Genomic DNA, 21367 nt, shown 5'->3' on the forward strand with positions numbered 1-21367 from the left:
GCACCTTACATATAATATACTCTACCACCCCCCTTCCCTTTAATAACTCAAATCATAAACACTGATTCCATTCTGCATACGGTTAACGTTCGCTGTCTGGTTATATTATATTCTAATATCTTACACAGCTCCATGGTTGTTTGCTGTAACAAGACAAAACAAATTCATGTAGTAATAAAATGTGTGACAACCAAACTTGCCATCCCATATACATGATGCTCCAGTAACGGATCCTTACACATTTTTTGGTATTTTTAATATTTTATTATTTCAGCCTTTTTTTAATTTTCTTTTTTTTGCATCTTTCAGGTTCAATAGAAGGTAAAATACTGCTACAAAAATAGGAATGGAGTGCATGCTCAAACAGGCAGCAAGCATGAGCAGGAGCTAGTGGGCAGGCAACGGATGCAAGGGCTGCTGGGGCTTAGCCGCAAGAACAAAGGGATGAAAAGGAAATAGGCCACAGGCAAGTGAAATTACAAGGCTATATGAGGTGATCAAAGCATATGCCAAAAGGTGCAAGTGAAAAAAGGGCATTAGATAAAAGAAGGTCGTGCATAAAGTCTGAGGGAAAAGAATGGAAAAGTATGATTTTTTTTTCTGCAATGGAAGAATCTTGCAAATATAGTTAAATGGACCACCATAGGTATTTTTTGGGAAAGGAAGGATGCATTGGAAGGCAATAGCGACTGAAGTAAAACAGCTTACAAAAGATGGGGCAATATAGGGAGAATTAGTTTGAAGTAAAAGAGGCTTCAAAGAGTGGGAAAGGCCAGAAGGTGAAAGGAAACAGTTGTTGAACAGTCATAGTCCATATTGTCATCTTACTGGGGTTAATGAAACTGCTTCTCAGAAAGTAGAGACGCAATGAATAAAACTGAAAATGACAAAAAGAGTTGGCAAATGAAGGACAATTAGTAAGAGACATTAGGAAAAGGAGTTACAAAAGGGGAGTGAGTGAGAGAAATGGAGAATAGCAGTAAGAGTGGTTGTGAGTGGTGGTAAGAGTAGGTAGAAGAAAGACTAGAAGTGGCAGTGAGAGTGGTTTAGAGAAGAGACTGGGAGTGGCAGTGAGAGTGATTTAGCAAAGAGACGGAGTGTGGCATTGAGAGTGATTTAGCAAAGAGACGGAGTGTGGCAGTGAGAGTGATCAATAGAAGAGACGGAGTGTGGCAGTGAGAGTGATTTAGCAAAGAGACAGTGTGGCAGTGAGAGTGATTTAGCAAAGAGACGGAGTGTGGCAGTAAGAGTGATCTATAGAAGAGACGGAGTGTGGCAGTGAGAGTGATTTAGCAAAGAGACGGAGTGTGGCAGTGAGAGTGATTTAGCAAAGAGACGGAGTGTGGCAGTGAGAGTGATCTATAGAAGAGACAAAGTGTGGCATTGAGAGTGATTTAGCAAAGAGACGGAGTGTGGCAGTGAGAGTGATTTAGCAAAGAGACGGAGTGTGGCAGTGAGAGTGATCTATAGAAGAGACGGAGTGTGGCAGTGAGAGTGATCTATAGAAGAGATGGAGTGTGGCAGTGAGAGTGATTTAGCAAAGAGACATGAGTGTGGCAGTGAGAGTGATTTAGCAAAGAGACAGAGAGTGTCAGTGAGAGTGATTTAGCGAAGAGACAGGGAGTGGTAATGAGAGTGATTTAGCAAAGAGACATGAGTGTGGCAGTGAGAGTGATTTAGCGAAGAGACAGAGAGTGGCAGTGAGAGTGGTATAACGAAGAGACGGAGTGTGGCAGTGAGAGTGATTTAGCAAAGAGATGGAGTGTGGCAGTAAGTTATTTAGCGAAGAGATGGAGTGTGGCAGTAAGAGTGATTTAGAGAACAAACGGAGTGTGGCAGTGAGAGTTATTTAGCGAAGAGACAGAGTGTGGCAGAGAGAGTGGTTTAGCGAAGAGACAGAGTGTGGCAGTGAGAGTGATTTAGCGAAGAGACAGAGAGTGGCAGTGAGAGTGGTTTAGCGAAGAGACGGAGTGTGGCAGTGAGAGTGATTTAGCAAAGAGATGGAGTGTGGCAGTAAGTTATTTAGCGAAGAGATGGAGTGTGGCAGTAAGAGTGATTTAGTGACGAAACGGAGTGTGGCAGTGAGAGAGATTTAGCAAAGAGATGGAGTTTGGCAGTAAGTTATTTAGCGAAGAGACGGAGTGTGGCAGTGAGAGTTATTTAGAGAAGAGACAAAGTGTGGCAGAGAGAGTGGTTTAGCGAAGAGACATGAGTGTGGCAGTGAGAGTGGTTTAGCGAAGAGACATGAGTGTGGCAGTGAGAGTGATTTAGCGAAGAGACAGAGAGTGTCAGTGAGAGTGATTTAGCGAAGAGACAGGGAGTGGTAATGAGAGTGATTTAGCGAAGAGGCAGAGAGTGGCAGTGAGAGTGGTTTAGCGAAGAGACAGAGAGTGGCAGTAAGAGTGGTTTAGCGAAGAGATGGAGAGTGGCAGTAAGAGTGATTTAGAGAACAAACGGAGTGTGGCAGTAAGAGTGATTTAGTGACGAGACGGAGTGTGGCAGTGAGAGTGATTTAGCAAAGATATGGAGTTTGGCAGTGGGAGTGGTTTAGCGAAGAGACAGAGAGTGGCAGTAAGAGTGGTTTAGCGAAGAGATGGAGAGTGGCAGTAAGAGTGGTTTAGCGAAGAGATGGAGAGTGGCAGTAAGAGTAATTTAGAGAAGAGACAGAGTGTGGCAGCGAGAGTGATTTAGCAAAGAGACAGTGTGGCAGTGAGAGTGATTTAGCGAAGAGACGGAGTGTGGCAGTGAGAGTGGTTTAGCGAAGAGATAGAGAGTGGCAGTGAGAGTGATTTAGCGAAGAGACAGAGAGTGTCAGTGAGAGAGATTTAGCAAAGAGACGGAGTGTGGCAGTGAGAGTGGTTAAGCAAAGAGACGGAGAGTGGCAGTGAGAGTGATTAAGAGATGGGGAGTGGCAGTGAGAGTGATTTAGCAAAGAGACAGGGAGTGGCAGTGAGAGTGATTTAGAGAAGAGATGGGGAGTGGCAATGAGAGTGATTTAGCGAAGAGACGGGTAGTGGTAGTAAGAGTGGTTAGAAGAGAGATTGGGAGTGGAAGTGATAAGGGTTGGCAGAGGGATTGTGAGTGGCTGTAAACAATGTCTCTATTCTTAGTAAAAAAATATATATATCCATCCCTCCCAGCCTCATTAATGGCCGTCTTTTGGAAATGCTGCAAAGTTTTAAAGTGAAATCTTCTTTCACACAGAGCCTTGATAATAATATATTTTGTTTTTAATATTCCTTTTTTTTTTTAATCAAGAACAAATAATCACCCAGGAGATGGTTTGTTTTGCAGAATTTTTGTTTTATGAGAATTGTGTACTCCCCTTATGTCACTAAAATGCAGAACATTCGATATCTACTTATATCGGGAACAGCAGCAAATAATGTTTCTGACTCGCAGTCCCTCTTTGGACAGTTCAAATGGAGATATGTAGAATAAAATACATCAGACAATGGGAGAATGAGAGAATCAATGAGACTGGAAAAGAGACAGAAATAGAAAGAGAGAGCCCTTTAAATGTAAACATTAGGGGGACAGAGGTAGAGGACAGACAGAGAACAGATGGCGTGCAAGAGTGTCAAATAAGGGACACTTTATCATCTCATCATGTTAGAAAATACGAGATGAGGAATGCAAGGAATATATCAAGAAACAGCACGACAGCCACAACAAGAGGGTCAGCATCCTGCAGAAAAGAAGAGAGATATTAATGAGAAAGAAATTGAGAGCCCATTAATTTTGGAGAGACAGAATAGTCAAAAAAGAGACAAAAGAGATAGATATAAAGTGAGAATTAGATCACACACAGAACAGGGTTTGAATCCTACCTTTTGCATACATGTGTTTTTGGGGGGTTCTTCTGGTGCCTCCCCCTTATCCTCCACTCCCCTTACACAGTCTGTGCTGGTAGTGGAATTGTTTAGTCCTATGAGAATAGGGGGGTCAGGAGGTTCTTGTTCCTCTGCTTGGTCAGGCATATGTTGGGGAGTTACCCCCTCAGGAGGGATCTCCTCTTCTTGGATTGGTGGGCATGGGGTACCCTCTCGAAGTTGACAACACGTGGGACCAGGGGGAGTGTCAGGATGACTGGGAGGCAGGCTTGGTTCAGGGGTTCGGTCTGATAATGGCGTCCCATCATGACACACCTCTGAGGGGCACTGTCTGAGCCATGGCACCACTGCCTCTGCAACTTGATCTCCTCTATCCTGTAAACACATAGAACCTGCAAAAGAGGTATGGTAGAGGGTGAGAAAACAATTATTCTACACCTATGCAGGCAGAACCAGCTTTGTTTTGTTTGTTTTTTAAATATATTGTTTCTCACCATATAGACAAGACAATACCCATACCTATCCTTTAAAGAGACGTGAATATCAAAAGTATCACAAGAAAACTTTCATGGTTCAGATAGAACACACATTATGAAAAATACTTTGTTCTCTTGATATCCTTTGGTGATGAGTAGGGATGGGCAAATGTTTCTAAAAATTCAAAATTTAAAAAGAATTTTGATACATTCGCTTGTTGAATCGAATTTCGAATGTTTATATAACATTCTAACATTCTATTTTCGAATTTTCGTTTTCAAATTTTAAAATAGAATGTTTAGTTATGTATTCATTGAATTTTTCGAAATGTAATATTCGAATTTGAAAGTGACATTTGAATTCAAATGTAACAATCAAATTCGAAATAGTATTTCTAGTCTACAACTGTGTTTAATAAATGTAATATTCAAATTCGATGGCTACATTCTAATTCGAATGTCACATTCGAATTTGAAATAGTATCTCTAGTCTAATACTGTTTTTTAAATGTAATATTCGGAGGCTACATTCGAATTTGAAGGCTACATTCAAATTCGAATGTAACATTTGAATTCGAAATAGTATTTCTAGTCTACAACTGTGTTTAATAAATGAAATATTCGAATTTGAATGCTAAATTCGAATTTGAATCTCACATTCGAATTCAAAATAGTATTTCTAGTCTAATAAGGTGTTTTATAAATGTCACATTTGAATTCTAAATAGTATTTCTAGTCTACAACTGTGTTTTATAAATGTAATATTCGAATTTGAATGTCACATTAGAATTTGAATGTAATATTCGAATGTCACATTCGAATTTGAAAGTGACATTCGAAAACTGTAAATAACATTTGATAATAGAATTTTTAAGAATATTCGTTCTTATCAACATTCTGTTATGTAACAAAACAAGTAGTGGATAATAAGAGCCCGATAGGGGGGTCTTATGGGGGCGCACCTGGTAAATAGTGGGTAAAGTCAATTGTTTATACGTTAATGGTGATGTTAATCCAAATGGAAATCAGATGTTAGCGTAATATTCTGTATAGTTTTCAATGGTGAATTTATTGGATCGAGGCTGCTCCGCTTGAACCCGGTGTGTTAGAAAATCTGTGAAAATGATGAAAAAAGAAGAGGGTGCCTCATAGTGTATTTCATACCAAATAGTTGTGCAAGCACATAGATAATGTTAGACTTACCAGATGAAGTGGCACCGTCCTGTGACCGGTGCCTGCGAGCTGGCTGGCACTCTGCAGTGGCTAGTACACTGTTTCAGGATTCCAAGCTGCGGTTCCGTGGGGAGTTCAATGTTCTCCTGTTTCTACTGACAAAGCAGAAAAAATCCAATGCAAAGTAGTATAAACGACAGGGCTGAACCCAATCAGCACATAAGACAACTTCCAAGGGTAAAGTTTAAAATCAACGCTTTATTTTCTCCAGCAACGCGTTTCTCCACCACCAAACGGGTCGTTTCTTCAGGCAATAAAAAACCCTTGGAAGTTGTCTTATGTGCTGATTAGGTTCAGCCCTGTCGTTTATACTACTTTGCATTGGATTTTTTCTGCTTTGTCAGTAGAAACAGGAGAACATTGAACTCCCCACGCAACCGCAGCTTGGAATCCGTGAAACAGTGTACTAGCCACTGCAGAGTGCTAACCTGGTCGCAAGCACCGGTCACAGGATGGTGCCACTTCATATGGTAAGCCTAACATTATCTATGTGCTTGCACACCTATTTGGTATGAAATACACTATGAGGCGCCCTCTTCTTTTTTCATCATTCTATTATGTAAATCAAATTTCTACAATAACATTCGTTCTAACATTCGAATTCAAATATAAACACATTCGCCCATCCCTAGTGATGAGCATACCTAGGTAGGCTACAGAGCAGCAATGCACTGCTTGGAGCTAGTTGGTAATTGGAGGCTACACATATATGCCTCTTGTCATTTACTCACCAGATTTGTTCCGTTAGCTCCTTCTCAGTAGTGCATTGCTGCTCTGGAACTGACATTAGCTATGTGTTTAACACCTTTGCAGGGGCTAAACACATATTTATAAGCAAGCAATAGTGCAATAATAAAATTCTTTAACACATTAGACCATTTTCTTTTTTGCAATTTTTATGTCCTATTAATCTTTAAAATAAGTTGCCTCTTTTTTTCAGGGATTACATTTAACTCCTTAACCCAATGTGACATGTATATATATATGTTGTGCAGTACTTTGCTTATCGTACCACACAATGTATATATATGTCTGAGCTGCAGGAATCTTCAGCAGTCTCAGATGTTAAGTTAAAGGTGAGTGGGTGGTCCAGCAGTGGGGGGTGGGAGGGAGTGGGATGGCCCTACAGAAAAAATAAAAAATAAAAGGAAAGGGAGGGATGGGGAGCTACACTTCAGAAAAAGGGTGGGGTGGGGGGCTCCCTAACTTACTATTGCCGGAGGGGGGAGACCAATACACTAAAGAAAAATGTTTTATAAATTAAAATAATAAAAAATTAATTTAAAAAAGTGGATGGCGGACAGTCGTCACAGGGGGAAGGTTAGAGAGCTGTTTGGGAGGGATCAGGGAGATAAAGGGGGATCCTACACTGCAGAAAATATAAAAAAAAATTTTGCCTTAACTCTTCATACTGCCAGACTTTCTGCAAGTACCTAAGATGGTGGTGACCAGTGGGGGGTGAGGGAAGGAAGAGAGCTGTTTGGGAGGGATCAGGTAGGGATCAGGGGGTGGGAAGTGTCAGGTGGGAGGGTAATCTCTACACTAAAGCTAAAATTAACCTTACAAGCTACCTGATTAACCCCTTCACTGTCGGGAATAATAGAAGTGTGGTGGACAGCTGCAGTTAGCGGTCTTCTAAATACCAAAAAGCAATAGCAAAGCCATGTATGTCTGCTATTTCTGAACAAACATATCAGTGAGAAACCCAAAGTTTGTGAAAAAGTTACAAAAAAATGATATGATCGCATTTGGCGAGGAAATGTTGGTATGAAATATACCAAAATGGGCCTAGAGGTGGAGGACAGCAATCCGTCCAATCGAATACGATCGGGCTGCTAGCGGCCAATCTGCAGGGGGTGGTATTGCACCAGCAGTTCACAAGAACTGCTGGTGCAATGATAAATGTCGACAGCGTATGCTGTCGGCATTTATCGATGTGCAGCAGACATGATCCGCTATATCGGATCATGTCCGTCCACACATTAATAAATGGATCCCCAAGCCTCTGTTTCTTTTAAATGGAGTGATAGCAAAAATTCTACAGTATTTTGGGCAAGTTCTTCTCTGAAAGTCCCGGTAGTGAAGGGGTTAACCCCATGCACCGAAACCACAAAGATCTACATCATGTGGTACATTGCCCATTATACCACATAATGTATATATACGTTGCAGCTTCAGGAAGCTCCAGCAGTCTCAGTTGTAAAGTGAAAGCCGAGAGCTGCTGTTCCTGAGCTGCAGGCATCATATGGTAACGGAGCATGACAGGGAGGGGCCCTATGCTACAGAAAAAAATATCATAAAGGGAGAGGGAGGGATGGGAAGCTGCACTACAGAAAAACATTGGGATGGCGGGTGGGGGCCCCATAAATAACCATCATGGGGAGGGGGAAAAACTACACTACAGCAACAACAAAAATTAAAAACATAATTTAAAAAAAAACTATAAATTGGGTACTAGCAGGCAGATACCAGTACAAAAGTTGGTTGCCATTAGTGGGAGGGGGAAGGTTAGAGAGCTGTTTGGGAGGGATCAGAGAGGTGGGAGGTGTCAGGTAGGAGGGTAATACCTACATTACTATACTATTTCTCTTACCAGCAAACTAATTAACCCCTTTACTGCTGGGAACTTCAGAAGTGTGGTGCACAAGCTACAATTAGCAGTCTTCAAAATACCAAAAACCAAAGGCAAAGCCATGCATGTCTGCTATTTCTGAAAAAAGGGGATCCCGGAGAAGCTTTTTTGATTGCACAAGCGGTATGTAAATAATTTTAGTGAGAAACCCAAAGTTTTTGAAAAAGTTAATTATTTTTTTTATATAATATCATTTGGTGGCGAAATGGTGGCCTAGATCAATACCCTTTGTTGTCAACTTAAATCAAAATATAGTTTTGATAGATAAATAGAATGATAGCAAAATGGTAAAAAAAATTCCGGTATTTTGTTTTTTTCCCCTCAAATTCCCGATAGCGAAGGGGTTAAAGGGACATGAAACCCCAAATTTTTCTTCCATGATTCAGATATAGAGTACAATTTTAAACAACTTTCCAATTTACTTCTGTTATTTAATTTGCTTCCTTATCTTGTTATCCTTTGCTGAAAGGTTTAGCTATGGTAGCCCAGGAGCAGCAGAGAAACTAGGTTCTAGCTGTTGATTGGTGGCTGCATATATATCGATTGTGATTGGCTCACCCATGAGTTCAGTTAGAAACCATTAGTGCATTGCTGCTCCTTCAACAAATGATACAAAGAGAATGAAACTAATTAGATAATAGAAGTAAATTAGAAAGTTGTTTAAAATTGTATTCTCTATCTGAATCATGAAAGAAAACATTTGGGTTTCATGTCCCTTTAAGAAAGCGTATTAGTAAAATGTTGTTCTCAATATTATTATTAACTACAGACTTATACTATAAACTAAATATGCAAAACTTTATTTAAATAATGCCTGTAAAACCAAAACAGACTGGATGTACCTTTTAATTTTTAGCTGCACTTAAAGGGATACTAAACCCAATTCTTTAATTATTCAGATAGAGCATGCAATTTTAAGCAACTTTCTAATTTACTCCTGTTATCAATTTTTATTAGTTTTCTTGATATCTTTATTTAAAAAGCAGGAATGTAAAGCTTAAGAGCCGGCCCATAACCTGGGCTATGCTTGCTTATTGGTTTGCTAATTCTATCCACCAATAAGCAAGTGATATCCAGGGTGCTGAAACTAAAATGGGCTGGCTCCTAAGCTTTAAATTCTGCTTTTTAAATAAAGATAACAAGAGAACGAAGAAAAATTGATAGTAGGAATAAATTAGAAAGTTGCTTAAAATTGCATGCTCTATCTGAATCATTGCAGAAAAAAATTGGGTTTAGTGTCCCTTTAAAGGACCATTACATACAGTGGAATTGCATAATCAACAAATGCATAATAAAAAGACTACGACTATTTTAATTGAGCAGTGGAATTTTTTCTAACAAATTTCAAAATGTACTTCAATTTGCTAGGCCCCTGTATGTAACAGCCATCATCAACTGTCATCCAATCACAGACTTGTATACTTATACACTGTTAACTCTTGCACATGCTCAGTAGTAGCTGGTGCCTCAGAAAGTGTGCATATAAAAAGATAGATATATATAAATGCAAAATTTCAAAATGGAAGTAAATTGGAAAGTCTCTCAAAAAGGAAATTTATGCTTACCTGATAAATTGATTTCTTCTACGATACGACGAGTCCACGGATTCATCCTTACTTGTGGGATATTATCCTCCTGCTAACAGGAAGTGGCAAAGAGCACCACAGCAGAGCTGTATATATAGCTCCTCCCTTCTCTCCACCCCCAGTCATTCGACCAAAGGTATAGGAAGAGAAAAGAAAAGCTAAAAGGTGCAGAGGTGACTGAAGTTTTGAAAAAATATAATCTGTCTAAAAAGACAGGGAGGGCCGTGGACTCGTCGTATCGTAGAAGAAATCAATTTATCAGGTAAGCATAAATTTCCTTTTCTTCTACTAGATACGACGAGTCCATGGATTCATCCTTACTTGTGGGATACAATACCAAAGCAACAGGACACGGATGAACGGGAGGGACAAGACAGATACCTAAACGGAAGGCACCACTGCTTGAAGAACTTTTCTCCCAAAAACAGCCTCAGACGAAGCAAAAGTATCAAATTTGTAAAATTTGGAAAAAGTATGAAGGGAGGACCAAGTGGTAGCCTTACAAATCTGTGCAACAGAAGCATTGTTTTTAAAAGCCCATGTGGAAGCCACAGCTCTAGTAGAATGAGCCGTAATCCTTTCAGGAGGCTGCTGTCCAGCAGTCTCATATGCCAGGCGGATGATGCTTTTCAGCCAAAAAGAAAGAGAGGTAGCCGTAGTTTTTTGACCTCTACGCTTTCCAGAATAAACAACGAATAGAGAAGATGTTTGACGGAAATCCTTGGTCGCTTGTAAGTAAAACTTCAAGGCACGAACCACATCCAAGTTGTGTAACAGACGCTCCTTCTTAGAAGAAGGATTAGGACACAAAAAAGGAACAACAATTTCCTGATTAATATTCTTATTTGAAACAACCTTAGGAAGGAATCCAGGTTTAGTACGCAAAACCACCTTATCAGAATGGAATATAAGATAAGGCGAATCACATTGCAACGCAGAAAGCTCAGAAACTCTTCGAGCAGAAGAGATAGCAACTAAAAACAAAACTTTCCAAGATAAAAGCTTAATATCTATGGAATGCATGGGTTCAAACGGAACCCCTTGAAGAACATTAAGAACTAAATTCAAACTCCATGGCGGAGCAATAGGTTTAAATACAGGCTTGATTCTGATTAAAACCTGACAAAAGGACTGAACGTCTGGGACATCCGCCAGACGCTTATGTAGTAGAATTGACAAAGCAGAAATTTGTCCCTTTAAGGAACTAGCTGATAACCCCTTCTCCAATCCTTCTTGGAGAAAAGACAAAATCCTAGGAATCCTAACCCTACTCCATGAGTAGCCCTTGGATTCACACCAATAAAGATATTTACGCCATATCTTATGGTAAATTTTCCTAGTGACAGGCTTGCGAGCCTGAATCAAAGTATCAATGACTGACTCAGAGAATCCCCGCTTAGATAAGATCAAGCATTCAATCTCCATGCAGTCAGCTGCAGAGAAGTTAGATTTGGATGTTGGAACGGACCTTGAATGAGAAGGTCCTTTCTCAACGGAAGTTTCCACGGTGGTAGAGAGGACATGTCCACTAGATCCGCATACCAATTCCTGCGTGGCCATGCAGGTGCTATTAGGATTACTGAAGCTCTCTCCTGTTTGATTCTTGCAATCACACGAGGCAGGAGAGGAAATGGTGGAAACACATAAGCCAGGCTGAACGACAAAGGTACTGCTAGAGCATCTATCAGTACAGCTTGGGGATCCCGTGACCTGGACCCGTAACGAGGAAGTTTGGCATTCTGACGAGATGCCATCAGATCCAATTCCGGTGTGCCCCATTGACGAATCAATGATGCAAACACCTCCGGATGGAGTTCCCACTCCCCCGGATGAAAAGTCTGACGACTTAGAAAATCCGCTTCCCAGTTCTCTACTCCTGGGATATAGATTGCTGATAGATGGAAGAGTGAGCCTCCGCCCATCAGATTATCTTTGAAACCTCTATCATCGCTAGAGAACTCCATGTTCCCCCTTGATGATTGATATAAGCTACTGTCGTGATATTGTCCGACTGGAATCTTATGAATTTGGCCAAAGCCAACTGAGGCCACGCCTGAAGCACATTGAATATTGCTCTCAGTTCCAGAATATTGATTGGTAGGAGAGACTCCTCCTGAGCCCAAAAACCCTGAGCCTTCAGGGAACTCCAGACTGCACCCCAGCCCAAGAGGCTGGCGTCCGTCATCACTATTACCCATGCTGGCCTGCGGAAGCACATTCCCTGGGACAGATGATCCTGTGACAACCACCAAAGAAGAGAGTCTCTGGTCTCTTGATCCAGATCTATCTGGAAAGATAAATTTGCATAATCCCCATTCCACTGTCTGAGCATGCACAGCTGCAGTGGTCTGAGATGAAAGTGTGCAAACGGAACGATGTCCATTGCCGCTACCATTAATCCAATGACTTCTATACACTGAGCCACTGATGGCCGAGGAATGGACTGAAGCGCTCGGCAAATATTTAGAATCTTTGACTTTCTGACCTCCGTCAGAAATATTTTCATGTCTACCAAGTCTATCAGAGTTCCCAAGAATGGAACTCTTGTTAGTGGAACTAGTGAACTCTTTTCTATATTCACTTTCCAACCGTGAGTTCTTAGAAAAGCCAACACGATGTCCGTGTGAGATTTGGTCAGATGATAAGTTGACGCCTGAATCAAAATATCGTCTAGATAAGGCGCCACTGCTATGCCCCGTGGCCTGAGAACCGCCAGAAGGGACGCTAGCACCTTTGTAAAGATTCTGGGAGCTGTAGCCAACCCGAAGAGGAGGGCCACAAACTGATAGTGTTCGTCCAGAAAGGCGAACCTTAGAAACTGATGATGATCCTTGTGGATAGGAATGTGAAGATATGCATCCTTCAGGTCCACGGTGGTCATATATTGACCCTCCTGGATCATTGGTAAAATTGTTCGTATAGTCTCCATCAAATTTGTTGATGCTTTAGATCTGAAATCGGTCTGAAAGTTCCCTCTTTTTTGGGAACCACGAACAGATTTGAGTAAAACCCCTGTCCCTGTTCTAGTTTTGGAACTGGACAAATTACCCCCATGGTATAGAGGTCTTTTACACAGCGTAAGAATGCCTCTCTTTTTGTCTGGTCTACAGACAAACGTGAAAGATGAAATCTCCCTCTTGGGAGAAAATCCTTGAATTCCAGCTGATACCCCTGGCAAGGGATCCTGAACATCCCTTGCCCAAGCCTGAGCGAAGAGAGAAAGTCTGCCCCCTACTAAATCCGGTCCCGGGGCTGCCCCTTCATGCTGTCTTGGTAGCAGCAGCGGGCTTCTTTGCTTGTTTACCTTTATTCCAGGCCTGGTTAGGTCTCCAGACTGACTTGGATTGAGCAAAATTCCCCTCCTGCTTTGTGGCGGAAGAAGAAGTAGAGGGTCCTCAATTCAGGCCCGAATAGGGTCTTACCTTTAAACAGAATAGCTAAAAGCTTAGATTTTGATGACACATCTGCAGACCAAGATTTAATCCATAATGCTCTACGCGCTAAAATGGCAAAACCTGCATTTTTCGCCGCTAATTTATCCATTTGAAAAGCGGCATCGGTAATAAATAAAATATCATCTAATGGGGTCTCAACCTTAAGAGACTCCTCTAGAGCCTCGAACCAAAAACATAATTTATGTAAGAACTTACCTGATAAATTCATTTCTTTCATATTAACAAGAGTCCATGAGCTAGTGACGTATGGGATATACATTCCTACCAGGAGGGGCAAAGTTTCCCAAACCTTAAAATGCCTATAAATACACCCCTCACCACACCCACAAATCAGTTTAACGAATAGCCAAGAAGTGGGGTGATAAGAAAAAAAGTGCGAAGCATATAAAATAAGGAATTGGAATAATTGTGCTTTATACAAAAAAATCATAACCACCACAAAAAAGGGTGGGCCTCATGGACTCTTGTTAATATGAAAGAAATGAATTTATCAGGTAAGTTCTTACATAAATTATGTTTTCTTTCATGTAATTAACAAGAGTCCATGAGCTAGTGACGTATGGGATAATGACTACCCAAGATGTGGATCTTTCCACACAAGAGTCACTAGAGAGGGAGGGATAAAATAAAGACAGCCAATTCCTGCTGAAAATAATCCACACCCAAAATAAAGTTTAACAAAAAACATAAGCAGAAGATTCAAACTGAAACCGCTGCCTGAAGAACTTTTCTACCAAAAACTGCTTCAGAAGAAGAAAACACATCAAAATGGTAGAATTTAGTAAAAGTATGCAAAGAGGACCAAGTTGCTGCTTTGCAGATCTGGTCAACCGAAGCTTCATTCCTAAACGCCCAGGAAGTAGATACTGACCTAGTAGAATGAGCTGTAATTCTCTGAGGCGGAATTTTACCCGACTCAACATAGGCAAGATGAATTAAAGATTTCAACCAAGATGCCAAAGAAATGGCAGAAGCTTTCTGGCCTTTCCTAGAACCGGAAAAGATAACAAATAGACTAGAAGTCTTACGGAAAGATTTCGTAGCTTCAACATAATATTTCAAAGCTCTAACAACATCCAAAGAATGCAATGATTTCTCCTTAGAATTCTTAGGATTAGGACATAATGAAGGAACCACAATTTCTCTACTAATGTTGTTGGAATTCACAACTTTAGGTAAAAATTCAAAAGAAGTTCGCAACACCGCCTTATCCTGATGAAAAATCAGAAAAGGAGACTCACACGAAAGAGCAGATAATTCAGAAACTCTTCTAGCAGAAGAGATGGCCAAAAGGAACAAAACTTTCCAAGAAAGTAATTTAATGTCCAATGAATGCATAGGTTCAAACGGAGGAGCTTGAAGAGCTCCCAGAACCAAATTCAAACTCCAAGGAGGAGAAATTGACTTAATGACAGGTTTTATACGAACCAAAGCTTGTACAAAACAATGAATATCAGGAAGAATAGCAATCTTTCTGTGAAAAAGAACAGAAAGAGCGGAGATTTGTCCTTTCAAAGAACTTGCGGACAAACCCTTATCTAAACCATCCTGAAGAAACTGTAAAATTCTCGGTATTCTAAAAGAATGCCAAGAAAAATGATGAGAAAGACACCAAGAAATATAAGTCTTCCAGACTCTATAATATATCTCTCGAGATACAGATTTACGAGCCTGTAACATAGTATTAATCACGGAGTCAGAGAAACCTCTATGACCAAGAATCAAGCGTTCAATCTCCATACCTTTAAATTTAAGGATTTCAGATCCGGATGGAAAAAAGGACCTTGTGACAGAAGGTCTGGTCTTAACGGAAGAGTCCATGGTTGGCAAGATGCCATCCGGACAAGATCCGCATACCAAAACCTGTGAGGCCATGCCGGAGCTATTAGCAGAACAAACGAGCATTCCCTCAAAATCTTGGAGATTACTCTTGGAAGAAGAACTAGAGGCGGAAAGATATAGGCAGGATGATACTTCCAAGGAAGTGATAATGCATCCACTGCCTCCGCCTGAGGATCCCGGGATCTGGACAGATACCTGGGAAGTTTCTTGTTTAGATGAGAGGCCATCAGATCTATCTCTGGGAGCCCCCACATTTGAACAATCTGAAGAAATACCTCTGGGTGAAGAGACCATTCGCCCGGATGCAACGTTTGGCGACTGAGATAATCCGCTTCCCAATTGTCTACACCTGGGATATGAACCGCAGAGATTAGACAGGAGCTGGATTCTGCCCAAACCAAAATTCGAGATACTTCTTTCATAGCCAGAGGACTGTGAGTCCCTCCTTGATGATTGATGTATGCCACAGTTGTGACATTGTCTGTCTGAAAACAAATGAACGATTCTCTCTTCAGAAGAGGCCAAAACTGAAGAGCTCTGAAAACTGCACGGAGTTCCACCTCCTGAGATTCCCAAACTCCTTGTGCCGTCAGAGATCCCCACACAGCTCCCCAACCTATGAGACTTGCATCTGTTGAAATTACAGTCCAGGTCGGAAGAACAAAAGAAGCCCCCTGAATTAAACGAAGGTGATCTGTCCACCACGTTAGAGAGTGCCGAACAATCGGTTTTAAAGATATTAATTGATATATCTTCGTGTAATCCCTGCACCATTGGTTCAGCATACAGAGCTGAAGAGGTCGCATGTGAAAACGAGCAAAGGGGATCGCGTCCGATGCAGCAGACATAAGACCTAGAATTTCCATGCATAAGGCTACCGAAGGGAATGATTGAGACTGAAGGTTTCGACAGGCTGTAATCAATTTTAGACGTCTCTTGTCTGTTAAAGACAGAGTCATGGACACTGAATCTATCTGGAAACCCAGAAAGGTTACCCTTGTTTGAGGAATCAAAGAACTTTTTGGTAAATTGATCCTCCAACCATGATCTTGAAGAAACAACACAAGTCGATTCGTATGAGACTCTGCTAAATGTAAAGACTGAGCAAGTACCAAGATATCGTCCAAATAAGGAAATACCACAATACCCTGTTCTCTGATTACAGACAGAAGGGCACCGAGAATCTTTGTGAAAATTCTTGGAGCTGTAGCAAGGCCAAACGGTAGAGCCACAAATTGGTAATGCTTGTCTAGAAAAGAGAATCTCAGGAACTGATAATGATCTGGATGAATCGGAATATGCAGATATGCATCCTGTAAATCTATTGTGGACATATAATTCCCTTGCTGAACAAAAGGCAATATAGTCCTTACAGTTACCATCTTGAACGTTGGTATCCTTACATAACGATTCAATAATTTTAGATCCAGAACTGGTCTGAAGGAATTCTCCTTCTTTGGTACAATGAAGAGATTTGAATAAAACCCCATCCCCTGTTCCGGAACTGGAACTGGCATAATTACTCCAGCCAACTCTAGATCTGAAACACAATTCAGAAATGCTTGAGCTTTCACTGGATTTACTGGGACATGGGAAAGAAAAAATCTCTTTGCAGGAGGTCTCATCTTGAAACCAATTCTGTACCCTTCTGAAACAATGTTCTGAATCCAAAGATTGTGAACAGAATTGATCCAAATTTCTTTGAAAAAACGTAACCTGCCCCCTACCAGCTGAACTGGAATGAGGGCCGTACCTTCATGTGAACTTAGAAGCAGGCTTTGCCTTTCTAGCAGGCTTGGATTTATTCCAGACTGGAGATGGTTTCCAAACTGAAACTGCTCCTGAGGACGAAGGATCAGGCTTTTGTTCTTTGTTGAAACGAAAGGAACGAAAACGATTGTTAGCCCTGTTTTTACCTTTAGACTTTTTATCCTGTGGTAAAAAAGTTCCTTTCCCACCAGTAACAGTTGAAATAATAGAATCCAACTGAGAACCAAATAATTTGTTTCCCTGGAAAGAAATGGAAAGTAGAGTTGATTTAGAAGCCATATCAGCATTCCAGGTCTTAAGCCATAAAGCTCTTCTGGCTAAGATAGCCAGAGACATAAACCTAACATCAACTCTAATAATATCAAAAATGGCATCACAGATGAAATTATTAGCATGCTGGAGAAGAATAATAATATCATGAGAATCACGATTTGTTACTTGTTGCGCTAGAGTTTCCAACCAAAAAGTTGAAGCTGCAGCAACATCAGCCAATGATATAGCAGGTCTAAGAAGATTACCTGAACATAGATAAGCTTTTCTTAGAAAAGATTCAATTTTTCTATCTAAAGGATCCTTAAACGAGGTACCATCTGACGTAGGAATGGTAGTACGTTTAGCAAGGGTAGAAATAGCCCCATCAACTTTAGGGATTTTGTCCCAAAATTCTAACCTGTCAGGCGGAACAGGATATAATTGCTTAAAACGTTTAGAAGGAGTAAATGAATTACCCAATTTATCCCATTCCTTAGAAATTACTGCAGAAATAGCATTAGGAACAGGAAAGACTTCTGGAATAACCGCAGGAGCTTTAAAAACCTTATCCAAACGTATAGAATTAGTATCAAGAGGACTAGAATCCTCTATTTCTAAAGCAATTAGTACTTCTTTAAGTAAAGAGCGAATAAATTCCATCTTAAATAAATATGAAGATTTATCAGCATCAATCTCTGAGATAGAATCCTCTGAACCAGAAGAGTCCAAAGAATCAGAATGATGGTGTTCATTTAAAAATTCATCTGTAGAGAGAGAAGATTTAAAAGACTTTTTACGTTTACTAGAAGGAGAAATAACAGACAAAGCCTTCTTTATGGATTCAGAAACAAAATCTCTTATGTTATCAGGAACATTCTGCACCTTAGATGTTGAGGGAACTGCAACAGGCAATGGTACATCACTAAAGGAAATATTATCTGCTTTAACAAGTTTGTCATGACAATTATTACAAACAACAGCTGGAGGAATAGCTACCAAAAGTTTACAGCAGATACACTTAGCTTTGGTAGATCCAGCAGGCAGTGGTTTTCCTGTAGTATCTTCTGGCTCAGATGCAACGTGAGACATCTTGCAATATGTAAGAGAAAAAACAACATATAAAGCAAAATAGATCAAATTCCTTATAAGACAGTTTCAGGAATGGGAAAAAAATGCCAAACATCAAGCTTCTAGCAACCAGAAGCAAATGAAAAATGAGACTGAAATAATGTGGAGACAAAAGCGACGCCCATATTTTTTGGCGCCAAATAAGACGCCCACATTATTTGGCGCCTAAATGCTTTTGGCGCCAAAAATGACGCCACATCCGGAACGCCGACATCTTTGGCGCAAAATAACGTCAAAAATGACGCAACTTCCGGCGACACGTATGACGCCGGAAACGGAAAAGAATTTTTGCGCCAAAAAAGTCCGCGCCAAGAATGACGCAATAAAATGAAGCATTTTCAGCCCCCGCGAGCCTAACAGCCCACAGGGAAAAAAGTCAAATTTTTGAGGTAAGAAAAAATATGATAATTTAAAGCATAATCCCAAATATGAAACTGACTGTCTGGAAATAAGGAAAGTTGAACATTCTGAGTCAAGGCAAATAAATGTTTGAATACATATATTTAGAACTTTATAAATAAAGTGCCCAACCATAGCTTAGAGTGTCACAGAAAATAAGACTTACTTACCCCAGGACACTCATCTACATGTTTGTAGAAAGCCAAACCAGTACTGAAACGAGAATCAGTAGAGGAAATGGTAAATATAAGAGTATATCGTCGATCTGAAAAGGGAGGTAAGAGATGAATCTCTACGACCGATAACAGAGAACCTTATCAAATAGATCCCGTAGAAGGAGATCACTGCATTCAATAGGCAATACTCTCTTCACATCCCTCTGACATTCACTGCACGCTGAGAGGAAAACCGGGCTCCAACTTGCTGCGGAGCGCATATCAACGTAGAATCTAGCACAAACTTACTTCACCACCTCCCTTGGAGGCAAAGTTTGTAAAACTGATTTGTGGGTGTGGTGAGGGGTGTATTTATAGGCATTTTAAGGTTTGGGAAACTTTGCCCCTCCTGGTAGGAATGTATATCCCATACGTCACTAGCTCATGGACTCTTGTTAATTACATGAAAGAAAAGCTGCTGCAGTAGTAACTGGGACAATGCACGCTATAGGTTGTAGAAGAAAACCCTGATGAATAAACAATTTCTTTAGAAGACCCTCTAATTTTGTATCCATAGGATCTTTGAAAGCACAACTGTCCTCAATAGGTATAGTTGTACGCTTAGCTAGGGTAGAAATAGCTCCCTCCACCTTAGGGACCGTCTGCTAAGAATCCCGAATTGTGTCAGATATGGGAAACATTTTCTTAAAATTAGGAAGGGGAGAGAACGGAATACCTGGTCTATCCCATTCTTTTGGAACAATGTCCGAAATTCTTTTAGGGACTGGAAAAACCTCAGTGTAAGTAGGAACCTCTAGATATTTATCCATCTTACACAATTTCTCTGGTGGTATCACAATAGGGTCACAATCATCAAGAGTCGCTAAAACCTCCCGGAGTAACAGGCGGAGGTGTTCAAGCTTAAATTTAAAGGACATCACGTCCGAATCTGTCTGAGGTAACACATTTCCTGAATCTGAATGCTCTCCCTCAGACAGCAATACCCCGACCCCCAAATCAGAACACTGTGAGGGTACATCGGAAATGGCCAATAAAGTATCAGAGGGCTCAGCATTTACCTTAATACCGGACCTACTGCGCTTACCCTGTAAACCTGGCAGTTTAGATAATACCTCTGTAAGGGTATCTTGCAGAGTAAAGGAATTAGACGCACTAGTAGAACTTGGCGTCGCTTGAGTGGGCGTTAAGGGTTGTGAGAATTGGATGGCATAACCTGATTTTCTTCAGACTGAGAATCATCCTTAGACATACTTTTATCACCTAAAATATGTTCTTTGCAATGTAAGGCCCTTTCAGTACAAGAGGGACACAATGTAAGTGGGGGTTTCACAATGGCTTCTAAACACATAGAGCATTGCCTTTCCTCAATGTCAGACATGTTGAACAGGCTAGTAATAACCACAAAAAGTCTTGAAAACACTTTATTTATTGAAAAAAATACCAAGTTTGAAAAACGGTACTGCGCCTTTAAGAAGTAAAAAAGCGCACAATCTTTTCAAATCTGCTTCAAAATGCTATAACGTTCACAATTTTAGCATAAATCCTTTTTATATTGTAGCCTAACATTGCACCACAAGTAAGGGACAAATTAACCCTCTAAGAAAAAAACGTTATTCCCAAAACGTTATGAAAAACAACTTAACAACCCCCTGCACCTCGCCACAGCTCTGCTGTGGCACCTACCTGCCCTCAGGGGTCTGACAAGTCTCACAATGACTCCAGTAGCCTACCTCTCTAGTTTGGGCCCAACCAGAGCTGAAATTTGCTGCCTTCTGTGAAGATCAACTGCGCCTCTGAGGCGCGAAAATTAGGCCCCACCCATAATATGCGATGTACTCTCAGCCTCAAAAAACCGCAATGAAGCGGTATAGCAACTAGCCATGTGGGTTTAAGTACCCTAAATGTACAATAAGCCAAGTGAAAACCCCCAGCACAATGCCCAGCACCAGTGATTATAAAACCGTTTGTGCCAATAAAAACGTCATGCTGCCCCAGTGTCTAATCACCTATAAACGATTCACACACAGGTCTCCAGTAATACCCCTTCTATCTATAGGTTTACTGCTTACCCCTTCCCTCATGGGAACTAGGTCAGCCTGTTCTGAAATATCACAGTCTCTTCAGAAAATAAATGACTGAACATACCTCAATGCTTGTAGCATGCAAACGTTCCCCACACTGAAGCTTCTCTAGTTCTCCTCAGCCATTCTGTGGGAACTCATCTGAATCTTAGTGACAACTGCTAAGATCATCAACCTCCAGGCAGAAATCTTCTTTTCCATATGCTGCCTGAGGAAAAATAGTACTCACCGGTACCATTTAAAACAAAAAAATCTTGATTGAAGAAAATAAAAACTATAATTTTAACACCTCTTTCACTTTACCTCTTCCTATTACTAGTATAGACAAAGAGAATGACTGGGGGTGGAGAGAAGGTAGGAACTATATATACAGCTCTGCTGTGGTGCTCTTTGCCACTTCCTGTTAGCAGGAGGATAATATCCCCCAAGTAAGGATGAATCCGTGGACTCGTCGTATCTAGTAGAAGAAAATGCATGATCTATCTGAATAGTAAAAGTTAAAAT

General features: G+C 40.7%; 1 protein-coding gene across 1 annotated transcript in view; it reads right to left on the reverse strand.

The window, feature by feature from the left end:
• Positions 1 to 241: 241 nt before the first annotated feature.
• The window catches only part of JPH4 (junctophilin 4), a 93682-nt gene continuing 72556 nt past the window's right edge, over positions 242 to 21367 (reverse strand). The window contains exons 5-6 of the mRNA XM_053702314.1: positions 3831 to 4225; positions 242 to 3688 (exon numbers count right to left, since the gene is read on the reverse strand). Coding sequence (XP_053558289.1) covers positions 3608 to 3688; positions 3831 to 4225 — 476 coding nt within the window. The 3' untranslated portion in view covers positions 242 to 3607. The remainder of the gene's footprint in view (positions 3689 to 3830; positions 4226 to 21367) is intronic.

Source organism: Bombina bombina, chromosome 2 (assembly GCF_027579735.1).
Source record: "Bombina bombina isolate aBomBom1 chromosome 2, aBomBom1.pri, whole genome shotgun sequence".
NCBI lineage: Eukaryota > Metazoa > Chordata > Amphibia > Anura > Bombinatoridae > Bombina > Bombina bombina.